The sequence below is a fragment of the Pseudorasbora parva genome, chromosome 6 (assembly GCF_024679245.1).
Source record: "Pseudorasbora parva isolate DD20220531a chromosome 6, ASM2467924v1, whole genome shotgun sequence".
NCBI lineage: Eukaryota > Metazoa > Chordata > Actinopteri > Cypriniformes > Gobionidae > Pseudorasbora > Pseudorasbora parva.
Window position 1 is genome coordinate 34523897 of NC_090177.1, and position 14888 is coordinate 34538784.

At 37.5% G+C, this 14888-nt stretch overlaps 1 protein-coding gene across 3 annotated transcripts in view; it reads right to left on the minus strand.

Moving 5' to 3' along the window:
* The window catches only part of samd10b (sterile alpha motif domain containing 10b), a 92502-nt gene that overhangs the window by 26661 nt on the left and 50953 nt on the right, over positions 1–14888 (minus strand). For all 3 annotated transcript variants that reach the window (XM_067446771.1, XM_067446773.1, XM_067446772.1), the window contains one exon: positions 4101–4269. In XM_067446771.1, coding sequence (XP_067302872.1) covers positions 4101–4269 — 169 coding nt within the window. The remainder of the gene's footprint in view (positions 1–4100; positions 4270–14888) is intronic.

Below are 14888 nucleotides of genomic sequence, written 5' to 3' on the forward strand. Positions count from 1 at the left end.
TATTAATTCATTTTTAACACTTAAAACCAAGAAATGACAATAGGTCAATGTCATGATTTTTTTGGGTCTCGATCTATTAATCTATTCATGAAATGTATACATGTAATGACCAATCAATGAACATTTTTTTATTTTTTTTTCTGAAGAATGGTCAGGGTGATTTAAAGGGGGGGGGGGGTGAAACAATCAGTTTCAGTCAATCACATGTCAATCTTGAGTACTTATAGAGTAGTATTGCATCCAAAGATAGGCTGTACCGAGTCTTTCCGGAAAAAAACGAGCGGCTGGAGGCGTATCGTGTGGGCGGAGCTAAAGAATGACGAATGCGCACAAAGCGGTGACGTCCTCAAGCGTGGAGAAGAAAACGCTACCCTAAATCAGATTCAACTAATACATATTAGGGGTTGAACGACTTTCATTTTTTTAAAGTCGACATTTATGTGATGAAAGTCGAGTCGACGCCGACTAGCCGCTGATGACGTCATTAATTAAAAATAAAATAAACCTGAACCTTGAGCTGAGACTCGAACTCGGGTCTTCTTTTGCACAGCCAGTACTGCCGCTGGCCATCTTGATGCCCAATGCACCATTAAAAATGGTGCCCGCGGGTGGCGCGTTCACGTTGCGCTGACAGAAATTTATCGTGGTGCCCCTCTCAGCACTTGGTGCCCTACGCGCAGCGCGTGATGCGAGTGGTGGGAGCGGCGGCATGTGCACAGCTGATATAGCATATGACACAGCGCTGCCCATAAGGTAATTGATCCTACATGACAGCTTTTGTATCAGTTCTTTTGTCTTATGGTCATTATATTTCTCACAGATTTCTGTTCGTTCTGAATAAGATACAGATAAAGTAGCACAATAAAGATTACATGTATATGACTGCATTAGTAAGTGATGGTGTGTGAATTAATTCTACCTGGCAGCGTCTCTCTATAAATAGTGAAGCTGTGAGTTTTAGTTATCAAGACATATATGCTAGAACGTTTCCGTTTCTAAGCTATTTTTTTGATAAATCACAGAACAGTGTTGACAATACATTTCTGCGCTACTGAATGGTTTTGTGTGAGGCGCGCGCAATCTCCGCGTGATGTGCGATCGGCTATGTGTGTGTGTTGCAATGCAGCACGCAGTTAAGCGTGATGATTAACTTGCGTATACAATAAGCATGCATTCTCCCGATCAGTTTTGAGCATCCAGATGGTATAATCAAACATGTCTTGTGGAGAGCTCACGGAGTATGCATTTATTTGTCATTTTTAAATGTTCAAAACAGAGCCTGTGTGTCAGGAAATAGTTTATCCTGTTGCACCCTCTATAGGCCAGCGACTAGTCAACGTCAAGCTTAAAGCGTCGTGACAGAGCATTAAGGTCGACTAGTCGATTAGTCGACTAGTCGGTGCAACCCTAATACATATATGATCCAGAATCTGATCCGGAGGCTGAAATAAATTGAACAGGAGAAACAGCAACAGCAGGACGTCCGTCTCTGTGGTATGTACTGTATTTAGTGACCTGTCAACATTTGTGTGTCTTTACTCGCAGTTTATGAGGACATGATTCGGTTTATGGACTATTGTATGCGACTAAACCTTAGCAGTCGCAAGCAAAACGGTTTTGCACGTCAGACTAGTGTAACGTTAAACAGAGAACAACAATGGAGTAACGTTAGCGCATTTGAATGACGAAGCAGGCTTTGTGAGAACGCTAGGTTTATGTTTGGGTGGTTTTACTGACACCTATAGTGGTCAGCTAAACAAATGTATTTAAACACACACCATAGATCGCATGCTCCATTGATAAATTAACTATACACAATCGTGTCGTTTACTGATGTTTACTTTACAGTTTTACTCACCGCCTGCTTCCAAAGCAGGACCGAACCTTTATCGCTGGGACCGCTCCGTCAAAAACACACTTCTTTGGTATGATTTGGTGAAGTCCTGTGACAGCAGTGACCGTGGAGATCCACTTTGCGACGCAACTGAAGCGATATTGTGAAGCTTCCTGTGTCATTTCTGCGTTCAAATCGGTTCAAATGCAGCGCTGCCTTCCCGGAATGCTGTGCGGACGCGTTGAAGTCGCTCGACGTCACCCATAGGAATAAAGTGGAGCGCGGCGCGGACTATAACCGACATAAGTGTTCACGGTCGACTGGATCTGCACCTGAGAGTTTTTACGGGCGTGCATTTCCTCTCTCGCCTCTGGTCACGAAGAGCCCGTACGGCCCATACAAGGACCTTCCGCTCTATTAACGTCAAGCCGACCCATACTCGAAAAAAACTCTCCGAAACTTGTGAGAAACCGGAAGGAGTATTTTTGACACAGAAATACTCCATCAAACGTCCAACATTAGTTTTTGAAACTTTGTCTATGTTTAGGATGGGAATCCAAGTCTTTAACAGTGTAAAAAGCTCAGTATGCATGAAACAGCATTTCACCCCCCCCCCCCCCTTTAACTGTCCTGAAAAAAAGCCTCATTAAAAGAAAAAAAATCTTCAAAATAAAACCTTTGTAGAGTAGTATGGCAAAATATGAATTTTTAAGGTAAATAAGTCTCTTAAAATATCAGAAAATGTGTTCAGGTTGTAAAATGTAATATATTTTTAAATAAACAGTACATTCTTATTATGTAAAATATATTTAAAAGCTTTAAAAAAAATAATGATTAGGATGTGTTCAATAATATGTATTAATCAATAAAAAAGCTTTAGCTTAGATCAATTAAAAATTTCTCGAAAGTGGTATAAAAGTTTTTTAAAACCATAATGAAACCAAAATCAACGCAGAGTACATTTACAGTATAAGATCTTACTACATGTGTTTTAAACTAGACTTTTTATTCTTTATCATGGATATATGTCAATGTCCCCAAAACAAACCAGCCATCAAATCTCTCCTAAGCCACAACTCTTTACCGATTGGCAAGATGTCACATGGCTCATATAGCTTGACACTCATATGACTTTCAACGGGGTATCTATGATTCATACACTCCACTCACAGCATTTATGCAGTCTGTGAGCCATCACAAATATTACAAATAACAAAGGCTGTGAATGTCCACCTTAGGTAAATCCATTAAGACTCATCTCCTTTTTCAACACTGCTAAATTCCCAGGAACTAATGTACGGATGGCAGTGTAAAATGATTTTATTACTTGAAAGCGTCGCTCCGGTGACCCCTAGATGGTGAGGCCTCATGGAAATGACTATGATTTGACAAATGGCTCAACATTACGATGTATAATTGTCCATTAGTGAGAGAACGCACTGCACATGGCTCTGGGAGTTGGATGAGAGTGTGTTAGAGGATGTGGCGTGCCAAAGCTGTTCCTCAGAGAGACCAGAGTAAGGCTTTGCGGATCTATGATTATCCTCGGCAGCTCCATAAAAGTATGAATTTAAAAATAATTTCAGGTCATTTCAATCAAGTTTATTATCATTAACTAAAACTAACCAAAACCAAAACTAAATAATTACTTGAAATAATATAGTGAATAGTGAAATATATATTAAAATATTGTTAAGTTATTTTATTTTAGGTAGTTGCTGTGAAGGAACATTTTAATTAATTATAACTAACAGTATTGCCATTTACATGCTTTTAAAAATTTGGGCTAAAGTTAGTGTGTTGAAATAATGGATGCTGATTCGTTCACACAGAAAGCATTTTTCCATTCCAATTCACTACTTTTCCATTGTTTTTCTGTGAATTCACGCTAAAGACGTCTCGCAATAGTAATAAATAACAATAAGTAACAAATTAGTAATGTGTTTAATCATTAATAGTAAGTGTTAGCCTTTTATATGCAGCTAATCGCTACACCTGCTTAGCATTTATAATGTAAACATCCATTATTGATTTGAAAATACACCAAATCGCATGAAAATCACACACAAACCGTATACTATAGTAATAATTTGTAAAATGTATGCACATCTTGGCATTTCCACACTGTGTTTGTTTAGGCAGTATCTCTATAAAACTCTATTTAAAATATCCTAAAGCAGTTTACATGACATTTCTAAGACTTAAAAACACTTTTGAAACCCAGGTTGTCCAAACGCGTGCTGTCATGAAGAGAGCTGTGCTGTACCTGTGATGGCGTGGTGAGAAAAGGCCTCCACGTAGGTCAGGTAGTTGTGGGGACAGTGTTTCTTCAGCCACTTACACACGTCCTGCTGGGTCCATAGCACTACTGGTTTGCATAAGCTGGAGAGCGTTGGGCTGGTGTGGTACACAGTGAAGGCCTCTCCTGGCTGGATCTATGGAGTAGGGAAACATCCTTATTGAGTGTGATTACATGCACATTCTTTTAACAATTAGGCTTAATAAGCAGACAAAATGTATTAATAAAAAATTTATTAAACCTTTCTCAGCGAATGGTCATAAACGGCTTAAAGGGGACATATAGTGATCGGGTCCCCGGTGCATCTACAAACCCAGAAATGTGAAAAAGGACATTCCAGTAACTTTGTTTTGGTAACTTTCTCTGACTCCCTCTTTTTCTCGAATCCTATTTGTCGGTACTCCGATGTGGCATTGCCGTTCCCTCCTTCAGGGAACGAGCATTACATACGTAACCGAGACGTCTCCCTCGTCCCGACATCAATGGATTTTTTAAATGGAGTTTTGGTTAAATGGCTGAAATAAGGTCTGGGGTGTGGTGAACACAAGCTCAAGATACTTTCACGTTTTATTCTACGACAAAGTACATCGGTATAACCCCACTCGTGATTTTTTTGAAGCTCTTACGTGTCTTGTAAAAGGCAGTTGCAAACAAGTGGCTATATGGGACTGCAGAGGCTGTCGGGGACATTAAATGTCATCACGCCGCACAGGTAAGCTTAGTCCGCTTTTACAGCCTCATTATGCTCATAACTGTGCTCTTATAAACTAGTCTGAAACGTTCTGGGAAAATATCTCAAAATTTGAGATAAAAAATGAAAAGAGTTGGCAGAAGCTTAATGATGGTGATGCTGAAATTGCGGGACTGTGGTTTATAGCCTACCTTCAGCTTTTTACTTCGGCCGACTGCATTTAGGATTAAACATTGATAACAGTTCATCTGTGCTAATTATCTTCATGGACAAAATGTGTACGAATCGTAAACTTTGGTTGATTACAGAGCTTGTTTTAAGCGACAATCCAAAAACCTATGGGTTTTTCTTGAGGGAACCAGTGTGACGCGAACTGCCGGCTGGCCTACAAAGTGACGCCATACCTGTACCAATATTACATCTTGTGAAAAGGGCATGATAGGACCTCTTTAACAATTAAACGATCGACAGAGCTAGATTTTTTCCCATTATCCTAATTTCGCCATGTAAACACATTAACCAGCATTCTGTCGGCTTACCGAAGTGCGCATGTTTAATACGTGACAGAAAAAACATCCTTATCCCGCAGATTTAAGCGCATCCAGCCACAGCGAGTTTTTCGTGCTAGGAAAGGAAAAATATATTGCAAATACCGACTTTTTCTTGACCAAAGACATAAAAAATGTGTTCTCATCTCATGCAGCCAAAGGAAAAGTGGAACAGTTGTAGAAACTTAAAATATGAGACATTTCCCACTGACATTTTAAAATTATGCTTTTAATACTCATAATAACAATATGCATATACTCATAGTCAGATACACCAATGAATATGTTTTAACGTCACTACCGGGGAATAACCTTTATTTATTCTTGTAAACATGGTTCACTTGCACTGCCAGGTTATGGATTATGGATTGTTATCAGTGTATTGGTGAGCATGTAAACATGCTCAGTATCGCCATCTCCACACAAACCAGTTTAACACTGGTGCAAAAGTGTATATAGTCCATATGTTACGCAGGAAACACTCCTACCAGGGTTTAAAAAACCATATCTTTAATGCTAAAGGCAGGAAGGAAGAATATGGAAAATTGGTTTGCTTTCATATCTCCAGGGTGTACTTACAGGCTACTTCTTTCTTTGAAAGCGCTAATTAAAACAACTAGCGTTGCATGCTTCTGTGTAAACAATGCTCTTCTAATTACACGCGCACTTTGTTCTGATTGCCGCAATGAGCAGAAAGATTCATCAAAACACACTTTTATGGCTCTCTGCTGCAGATTCTTGCTTAGGGGGAGCATGTAATAAAAACTTGTATATATTACGCGTGTGTGAGAAGTGAGAACATGATGAAATGCAGTGTTAGCTTGTGTAAACTATCAGAGTAAACACTCACAGGGCCTCTCAATGTACGGTTTGCTGTTTTATCATCCTGATTTGTTTAATCATGACTACTACACTACAATAAAAGTTTAACACTTATACTTTTGAACTTGTGCAAAGAAAACATCAAAGAGTCACAACAATTTTTCTCAGATGTCAACACTATATCTCCCAATAATTATTAGGATGATATTTAAATGTGTATAGTTTTGTGATAAAAGCTGTGTATTTTTTATTATTATTTTATGTGGAGGGAAAAACAAATAATGCAATCCAAAAATCCTCACATTTAAAAACATTTCTAACAAAAATTATGTATGGATAATCAAATAAACCTAAGAAGTTTCTGCCCAGTAAGTGTTCATATTGAAATATGAATAAAACTATAAAAAGTATTCTTATGTTTGCTTTATAAAAACGAGTAAAGATTTCACAGCTAAAACACATGTGAATCACAACCTGAAGGGGGACGTTTTTACAAAAGGTCTTTTACAATGTTTTTATTTTATTTATTTTTTAGCATTTTGATTTTTTTTGCATATCAAATAATATACAGTAGGCTTTATAACCATATACAGAGAAGACTAACAGAGGTCATTATCTACACCGGATCTACAGTCATTTGAAAGTGATTGCAGTACCAGTTTTGGCCACAATCTCCTAATTACTGCTTATTAATAATTAGTAAGGTAGTCATTAAGTATAGGTATTGGGTTGGATTAAGGGATGTAGAATAAGGTCATGTAGAATAAGGCATTAATATGTGCTTTATAAGTGCTAATAAACAGCCAATATCCTAGTAATATGCATGCTAATAACTAACTAGTTAATAGTTTTTTTTAAAAACATTATTTAATAGTTGACAAACTGAATATATTAAACTGAAAGCACTGAATTATTAAGGTGTTTGTCACATTTTCTGCTGCTCTGTGAAATTGTGACATTTTAGAGATCCGTACTTGAGGGCGAAAAAGTTTCCCATGCAAATTTCGCAAGAATTCCCCACACTGTATCAGTTGACTTAACTTAAAAAAGAGAGGAAATCTGTTGCCTTATAGTTATTAAGTAATGAACTTCATGTGTAATTAAACAAATTAAGTTATGTGAACTTGACAATTTCACATTATGCATGAAATAATAAATAAGGTTACCGGTTCCCTTAATTTTTTTTAATAAAGTTTTATAAAGACAATGATACATTTTTAAAGTGCACGTTGACTAACACAAAGCTGATTCTGTGAGAAATATGCTTTATATTTCACTACTGTAATGTAGACCTCTATAATCCCTTCAAGATGTTTGTATTTCAAATAAAAAGGATGTATACTATGGTCGGTCAGAATAATGGTAACTCTTGGAGGAGGTATTTGTTGTCAAGAGCCGCAGGTCACACATTAATCAACACCTAATGGCAAAAGCCCATTTTCACTCAGGAAAGACAGGTATTGACTTTGGTAGCAGACAGCAAAACAGGCAAAAAAGATAGTGAAAAAATGACTGATGCCAAACAGTTTTATTTTCAGAGTAAGTGCAAGATGGCTCAACAGTCATTAGCGCACCTGTGGAAAAGGCTGAAAATGTGACTCAACGTGAGGGAAAAAAGAGGTCAAACACAGAGGTGAAGCAAATGAAAGAACAACATAGGCCAGAAAAGTAAGGATTCAAATGACAAGGTATAATTTAAAAGAGAAAAAGAGAAGTCATTTAATCCTCTGCATATTGTTTCTTTGTGTGTAATAGGAGTCATATTTCTGCTGGTATAGGCACTTTCCAGGAACAAGGTACAAAATAGAGCCTGAATTTCTTAAAAGGAGAGTTAATGGTAAAAATGTATGGTCTGTCATCATTAAGACCCTCATATTGTTCATATTGTTAAGTACGGTACACAAAATAAGATAAATATTTTATATATATATATATATATATATATATATATATATATACACACACACACACACACACACACACACACACACACACAACCACTTTCAATTATTTTACTTCAATAAAAGGTTAGAGTTTTGTAAATTTGTTTGAATGAAAATATTTATTTTTTACAGTCATCTTTGATCATATTTAACCGCTTGAACTCCAAGGACCCTGCACAGGGTCAGGAATGACATGTTTATTCTGCATGACCTTATTCTACATCCCTTAATCCAACCCAATACCTAAACTTAAATGCTACAAAAACTACCTTACTAATTATTAATAAGCAGTAAATTAAGAGTTTATTGAGGCAAAAGTCATAGTTAATCGTGAATAATGTGTTCCCCATACTAAAGTGTTACTGATATTACAAATCTGCCTGTAAGAGGATGTATGTCTATATCATCCTAATTCACGGCGAGGACCTATCAACACACGTTGTTCGGGAGGGTTCAAGAAAAACCCTCCTCGCTCATCCAGAAACAAACAGAACATAATTAGTCCAAAAGAAATTTCCCCATCTAGGACAATAATGTGTATTGAATTGAAGATTAAAAAAAGAAAATACAATATACTCATTTAAATTAACTTGATTTACACAACTATTACACCCTCATGCTAGGTTAAATTGTACTATATGTAGTTTATATAACATATGATGGTTCTCACAGATTTGTGCCTTTAATGTTTACAAAAATAGTGTCCCGTTTTTATGGAAAGTACTGGGAAATGAGAACAAGGATGAGACAGAAAGCAGGAAAGAGCAGAAAGAGGATCTAGTGAGTGTCGCTTCACTATCAACACCTCCTCCTCCCTCTCCCCCTTCTTCTCCATCCTCTTTCTTTGCCATCCATCACCCTCTATCTCTCCCAAGCCAGCCTCTGGGCATTAAACAGCCACCCTTGAACCCATGAGACCCGATTCTGTCCAGCCTGAAACATACAGTCATTAATAATACACAGGGGATTGAACCTGTGAGGAGAGGGACGGCCCAAACCGGGTGGCCATTTTATGAGAGGAGTCTGAATGCTTCTCGCCGATGCAGCTTGACAGGTTCAGAATGAAATAAGGGTGATCTATTTTTTAAGCTGAATGATCATATCACAATATCAAGTGGGAGTTTATGAAGTGTCATCTGTCCATGAGTGCTACCGAGTGTATCGAGTTCTTCAGGCATATTATGTCATGCCTTTTTACTTCATATTTCCTCTAGGGCCCATGTTCTGAACCACTACTATAAATTCTTAATCAGTGTGATTAAAATGTATAGATTACTACTCTCATTTTAGTTTCCCCTCAAAATCTCAGGCGGCTACAGAATTCCTTTGCATGTTTCTTCATCCTCTTTCCGACCTTTAAAATCTTTACTTTTACTTTTTTGGCAACTTTTTCCGACTGTCCTCTAAGTCACCTTCATTCTAAATCTCTCTCTCTCTTTTCTCTCTTCTTTATTGTCCATTTCTCTCTGTCTCACTCTTTCTGCTCAAGTCTGTTTCTGTCTCTGTGCCTCTTTATTCTCCCGATGGCATAAGTTCTTCATGTCCTGGCTTCGGATCTCTGAATTCGCCCACTGGAGCTGAATCATGGACTGCGCTTTAAGGCATTGACGGGTGACATCTCTTTAATATTCTGCCTGCTCCTTCTGTCTTAGAGATCGTTTTGCTCTTACTACCTCAGATACAATCAGAGATCACAATGAGTTAGCCAGCTCAGTCTGAAGCACACAGCAAGTCTGTTAGGCTGTAAATAGTTGATGTCACACTGACCTTGTTGTGCTGCTTGTTTTTTGACTTAAACATGAGATTCTGCTTGTGTTTCCAAGTAAATCCACTGCTTTCTGCCTGAAGTTTTCCTGCCTGTCTCCAGTTTAGTACAATTCATCTCAGTTCCAGTATAAGTTTATATAGTTAAGCATACGTTTGTATAAATTAAATTTAGTTTCATTCAGTATAATTTAGTTTACTGTAGTTAAATGAGTTCAGTTCATTTCTGTTCAGGTCAGTTTAGTATAATTTAGCTAAAATGAATTCAGATAAATTAATTTCTATTCAGGTCAAATCCAGTATAATTTATTCCCTTCCCTTCCCTTCAGTTCAGTTCATTTATTTTTAATTCAGTACATGTCAGGTTAAATGAATCATTAAATTAATGAATCATAAGTAATTTTAGTTATATCAACATACATTTTTACATTGCTTTAACTCATCAAAATGAGTTAAGCAAACTTTTTTATTTTATACAAGATTTAGCAAAATTTTAAGTAATTTAATGTAATTTAAGTTTAATTGACTTAAACATGCAAGTTGATTTATACTTAAAAATTAAAGGCAGCAACTTTTTGTACAGCATAGTTTAGTTCATTCTACTGAGCTGAGTTCAGAACAGTTTAGTTCAGTTAATTTCAATCCATTTCTATTCAGGTCATTTCAATAATTTGTTCAATTAAGTTAAACTTAAACTGTTCAGAAAATTAAAAGTTGAACTGTTCAGTCTAATTTAACTTAACTGAATTCAGATTAATTCATTTCTATTTAGGTCAAATCAATTCAGTAGATCAGTATAATGTATTTTATTTCAGTTTAATTCACTTAATTTCAAACCATTTCTATTGCGGTCCACTGTAAAACCTTATTGTGATTTTACATTAAAAAACTGTAAAAATGCTATGGTCAAAATCAGTTAATTCGTTAACAGTTTCTGTACTATATACAGTGTAAGACTGTGATAGATCCAACCTTACATCTAATAATTTTACAGTAAAATACCGTCAAACCGTTTTACAGTTTTTGGAAATGAAAAAGAGCAAGTCATTGTGTAATTTACAGTAAAAACTTTAAATTGACATTTGTGCGTGACACATTTAATGTATTTCTGTTGAAATAACTGTTTCTTACTTTTTTCTAATCAGTGATGTACATCAGGGTGTTATGTTATATATATATATAATGGGCGAACAGACAAAGCTGGCGTTGTCTGTTCGCTGCTTCTGCACCCACAAATCATTAGATTTAGATTTTATTTTATCTTCTTATGTTTGTGACTAGTCTAACAGTCAGAGCTACAATTGGGACTGTTGCTGATTGCTGGCAGCTACTGAGTGGACGTTGTTCGCCGTCCGCCGTTTTTCACCCGTTTTTCACCGTTTCTCTGCTGTTATTGTCTGAATTCTTGCGGTTGCTTCTGGTTTGAAGGACATTTGATGTTGCTCGCTGCGGCTGCTCTCTCTTCTCTCTGCTCGCTGGTGGTCTCCCTCTGGCTTGAGCTGCATGGTGGCTGAAGTTTGCACCGGGCTAGCGTCATCAGTGTCCGGCAGGATGTTGGGATGTTCCACTTCTCGGCTGCTGAGTCTCGGCTGCGCCGCTGTTCCGTCTTGCATCGCGGCCATGGAACGGCTTAGACTTCTGCGCCGACCCCGGTGTGTCCACAGAAGTGCCCGGAGAGCTTTATTTGCCTCCTGCATGGTGCTGCAGTGATCCCATTCTGGTCTTCAGCGGTCATGCCTCGACGACGTCATCAGGACACTGCCGAATTGGGAATATGTGGCAATAGACCACAGCGCTGGGACAAATGTAAAACATGGATTCTGTTTGACAGAATTGAATTCCTCAGAGTTCAGTTCAAATCAGTGCAGTTGAATAGTTGATACATTAGTAGATTTACAGTATACAAGTAAGTTTAGTTCAGTATCATTTATTTTACAGTGGTCAATTTTAGTTCAGTTTATTTCTTAGGTATGGGTTTAGTATGTATGTGTCAGAGACCGTAGTAACCTGTAACTGCATTAATTACAGCTATTTGGTTAGTCAATCCTTCTGTCTGGTTATGTCGTCCTTCAACTCAAACATAGTCTTTTTCACTAATAGGTAAACCTTCACTCCCGCTTGTCTCTCCATCTCTCTTTTTCTCTACAGACATCCTCCAATCCTTTGCGCCAGGGCTGCTTACATGCATAAGAACTCAATGATCCCTCAGCCTGGTGACAACTGACTGATATGAGACTTCAGATGTGGGTCTGCATTCATTATGAGGTTCCACCTGTCACCACAACATCTGTGCACATATACAGGAGAGAAAACCAACTCACAATTCAGAATCATCCTTCTCATTTTTACTGAAATTCTTTCATTTATCTGAGATTAACTGAGAACTGCATGCTGATGTGAAAAAGATTGAGCTATTCAGCCCAATTAAGACAGGCTGGCCAAGTTTGCTGACTTTTGGTAATCTGTGTGCTTTTCGAAAATTGTTTTGTGCCGCTGATGGGGTCGGTAACCTTCACAGTAATGAGGAAACTAAACAAATCTGGAGGCCGATCTCCTCTGGCTGTCAACCTCAGGTAGCCTCATCACAGCTCTGCTTTAATGGACTGAACTCACTGCATGCTAAACAACATTTGTGTTCTGTCTGGCATTGTTCCCGCGAAGGAATCAGACAGTTCACCTCTTTTCCTCTTCCCATTAATCCCGTATTTAGTCGGTCTTTCTCACACTCTGTCCTTTTCATCACTCAATTACATGCATACACTAACAAAAATTCAACTGCACTTCAAAGTCACACATTCACACAACGTAAGCAAGCTCTTCACGTTGCCAATTTCTTGCAACATGACCGACAGCAACTGGAGCAACTGGAGACCCTAAAGGACATGGCCATGGGAGAAAAAAAAATATGAGATGGAGAACGTCACTGCTTTTATGTTCTCTCGCAAATGTTTTGCATTCCCCCTGATGAAACTATGCGTTTGCTTGCAAATCATTTGAGTTATTGAATGTTATTATTACACGATCATACTTTCAAAAGCTGTAGCCAGTGGTGCAGATCAAAAAGTTCATCGAGCAGTAAGAACGCCCAACTAAAATGTACAGCCATCTGTATACAATTTATCTGTATATGCATGGTCTAAGTACACTAGGGGGAAAATGGTGTATGTGTATAGATTTACTTTGAAATTGCTAGTAAATTTTACAAATAATTACAAATAATTATGGCAAGTAACACAATACATTAAACTTGAAATTCCTATACATTTTAAAATGGTATTCCTTTAAAACTTACACCGTAAAAAATATGATAATTAAATTATGAAAACATATGTTTTTAAATAGTTTTAACTCATCAAATTAAGCAATTTTCAACTTTTTAACTTTGTTTTACAAGATTCAAATCATTTTTAAGTAAGTTTAATGTAAGTTTAAAGTTGAAATTATTTAACAATCCAAGTTGATTGTACTTTTTTGATTTTTTTCTTTTCTACAGTGCAGCTTTAGCCATGAATCATTTCTGCTGAATCTACTGTAAACCATACAGATCCACCAGTGGTCTACAGCACCTTCAGACAGACGTCTAAGCGTTTCAAAACCAAAATAGCCTATTACTTATTCATTATGTTTATGAATGTAAAAAGCACGCAAACGTCATAAGTTGACCTTAGACAACAATGAAACAAATTAAAAAGCCAGTTCATGACACCTTTAAGTACAGGTTGTTCATATCACAAAGAGTAGTTAAAGATATACATAAAAAACTAAACAAAAATAAATGTTACAGCATTTTTTAGGCTGTCATATAAAGTTAAATAAAATTTTAGCCCTTGCAAATAAGATTTTAAATTGATTTATTATTTAAATCGTTTTAATTTATTTGCCGATTAAGATGCATTACTATTTTTCAAAATATTTGAGCATTAATGTGAAGATTACATATGCTTGAGTGTAACTTATTAATAAGTTGGACTGTAGGTATATGTATATAAGAGGCAATATTTTGCGCTAAAATCAATTTTTACTTTTTACCAAATCCTCACTTTTCTTCAGACAAGATCATTTTAACCAGCTTTGTTGTAGTAAACCAAAGTCACTCATCAAATTTTGAAATCTTCTAAAGAATGTGTTTCTTAATGAGATGCAACGACAAAACAAGAACATCTTGTAGGTAATTAGATAATCTGCTTGTGAAACCAATCTCGTACATAGTTCATTAGTCATGGCCATGGTCTTCCTAATTATTTCTATCCTTGACAATCTTGCCAACAGCAAACTGACACTTTTGCTCACCTTGAAATAACAAAAGTTTATCCCTAATCATTCCCTCACCAGTCTTCAGCCAAATACAGTAAATTAACGTTATCTTTAACACAAATCCCATAAGCAGAACTCATTTTCATGCCAGGACTGGTCTCATGAGATAAGCCGTGTCAGAATAAGCCACAACATAACATCTTCCAAAGGACATCATTTTGCCGCTCTAACTTGACTCTATACCCACAACCAATGCCAAGAGCAATCATGTGTAATGGAAGTTTAATCTAAGAATATGATCTGGTTATGATGGATTCATGACCACCGAGTATTTTTACCACGGTGTCATAATGTCATTGGAGACTGGGCTTGTGGGACAGCCAATTACAGCAGGGCTGCTGCTCCGAGGCTTGCTTGACTTTTTGTCACATGCCTGTCCTGTCTTGTGTGCACATGTGGGTTTGTCATGTCTACTGTCAACCCCGCCCTTCTTGTTATCTGATTATTGGTTCATTTGCCGGTGGATCGTGTTCCGGTGGTCCCTGTGCCGGTGGATCGTGTTCCGGTGGTCCCTGTGCCGGTGGATCGTGTTCCGGTGAGCTCTCGTCGGCCCTTGAAAATCCAGGGGAGAAGGTGTAAGTCTCGCGCCGGGCCGTACCCTTATCCGCAGCAGGTCTCCAAGGTGAACAGCCTCTGGCGTGTTAGAACAAGGCAGATAATGAGGGAGAACAGG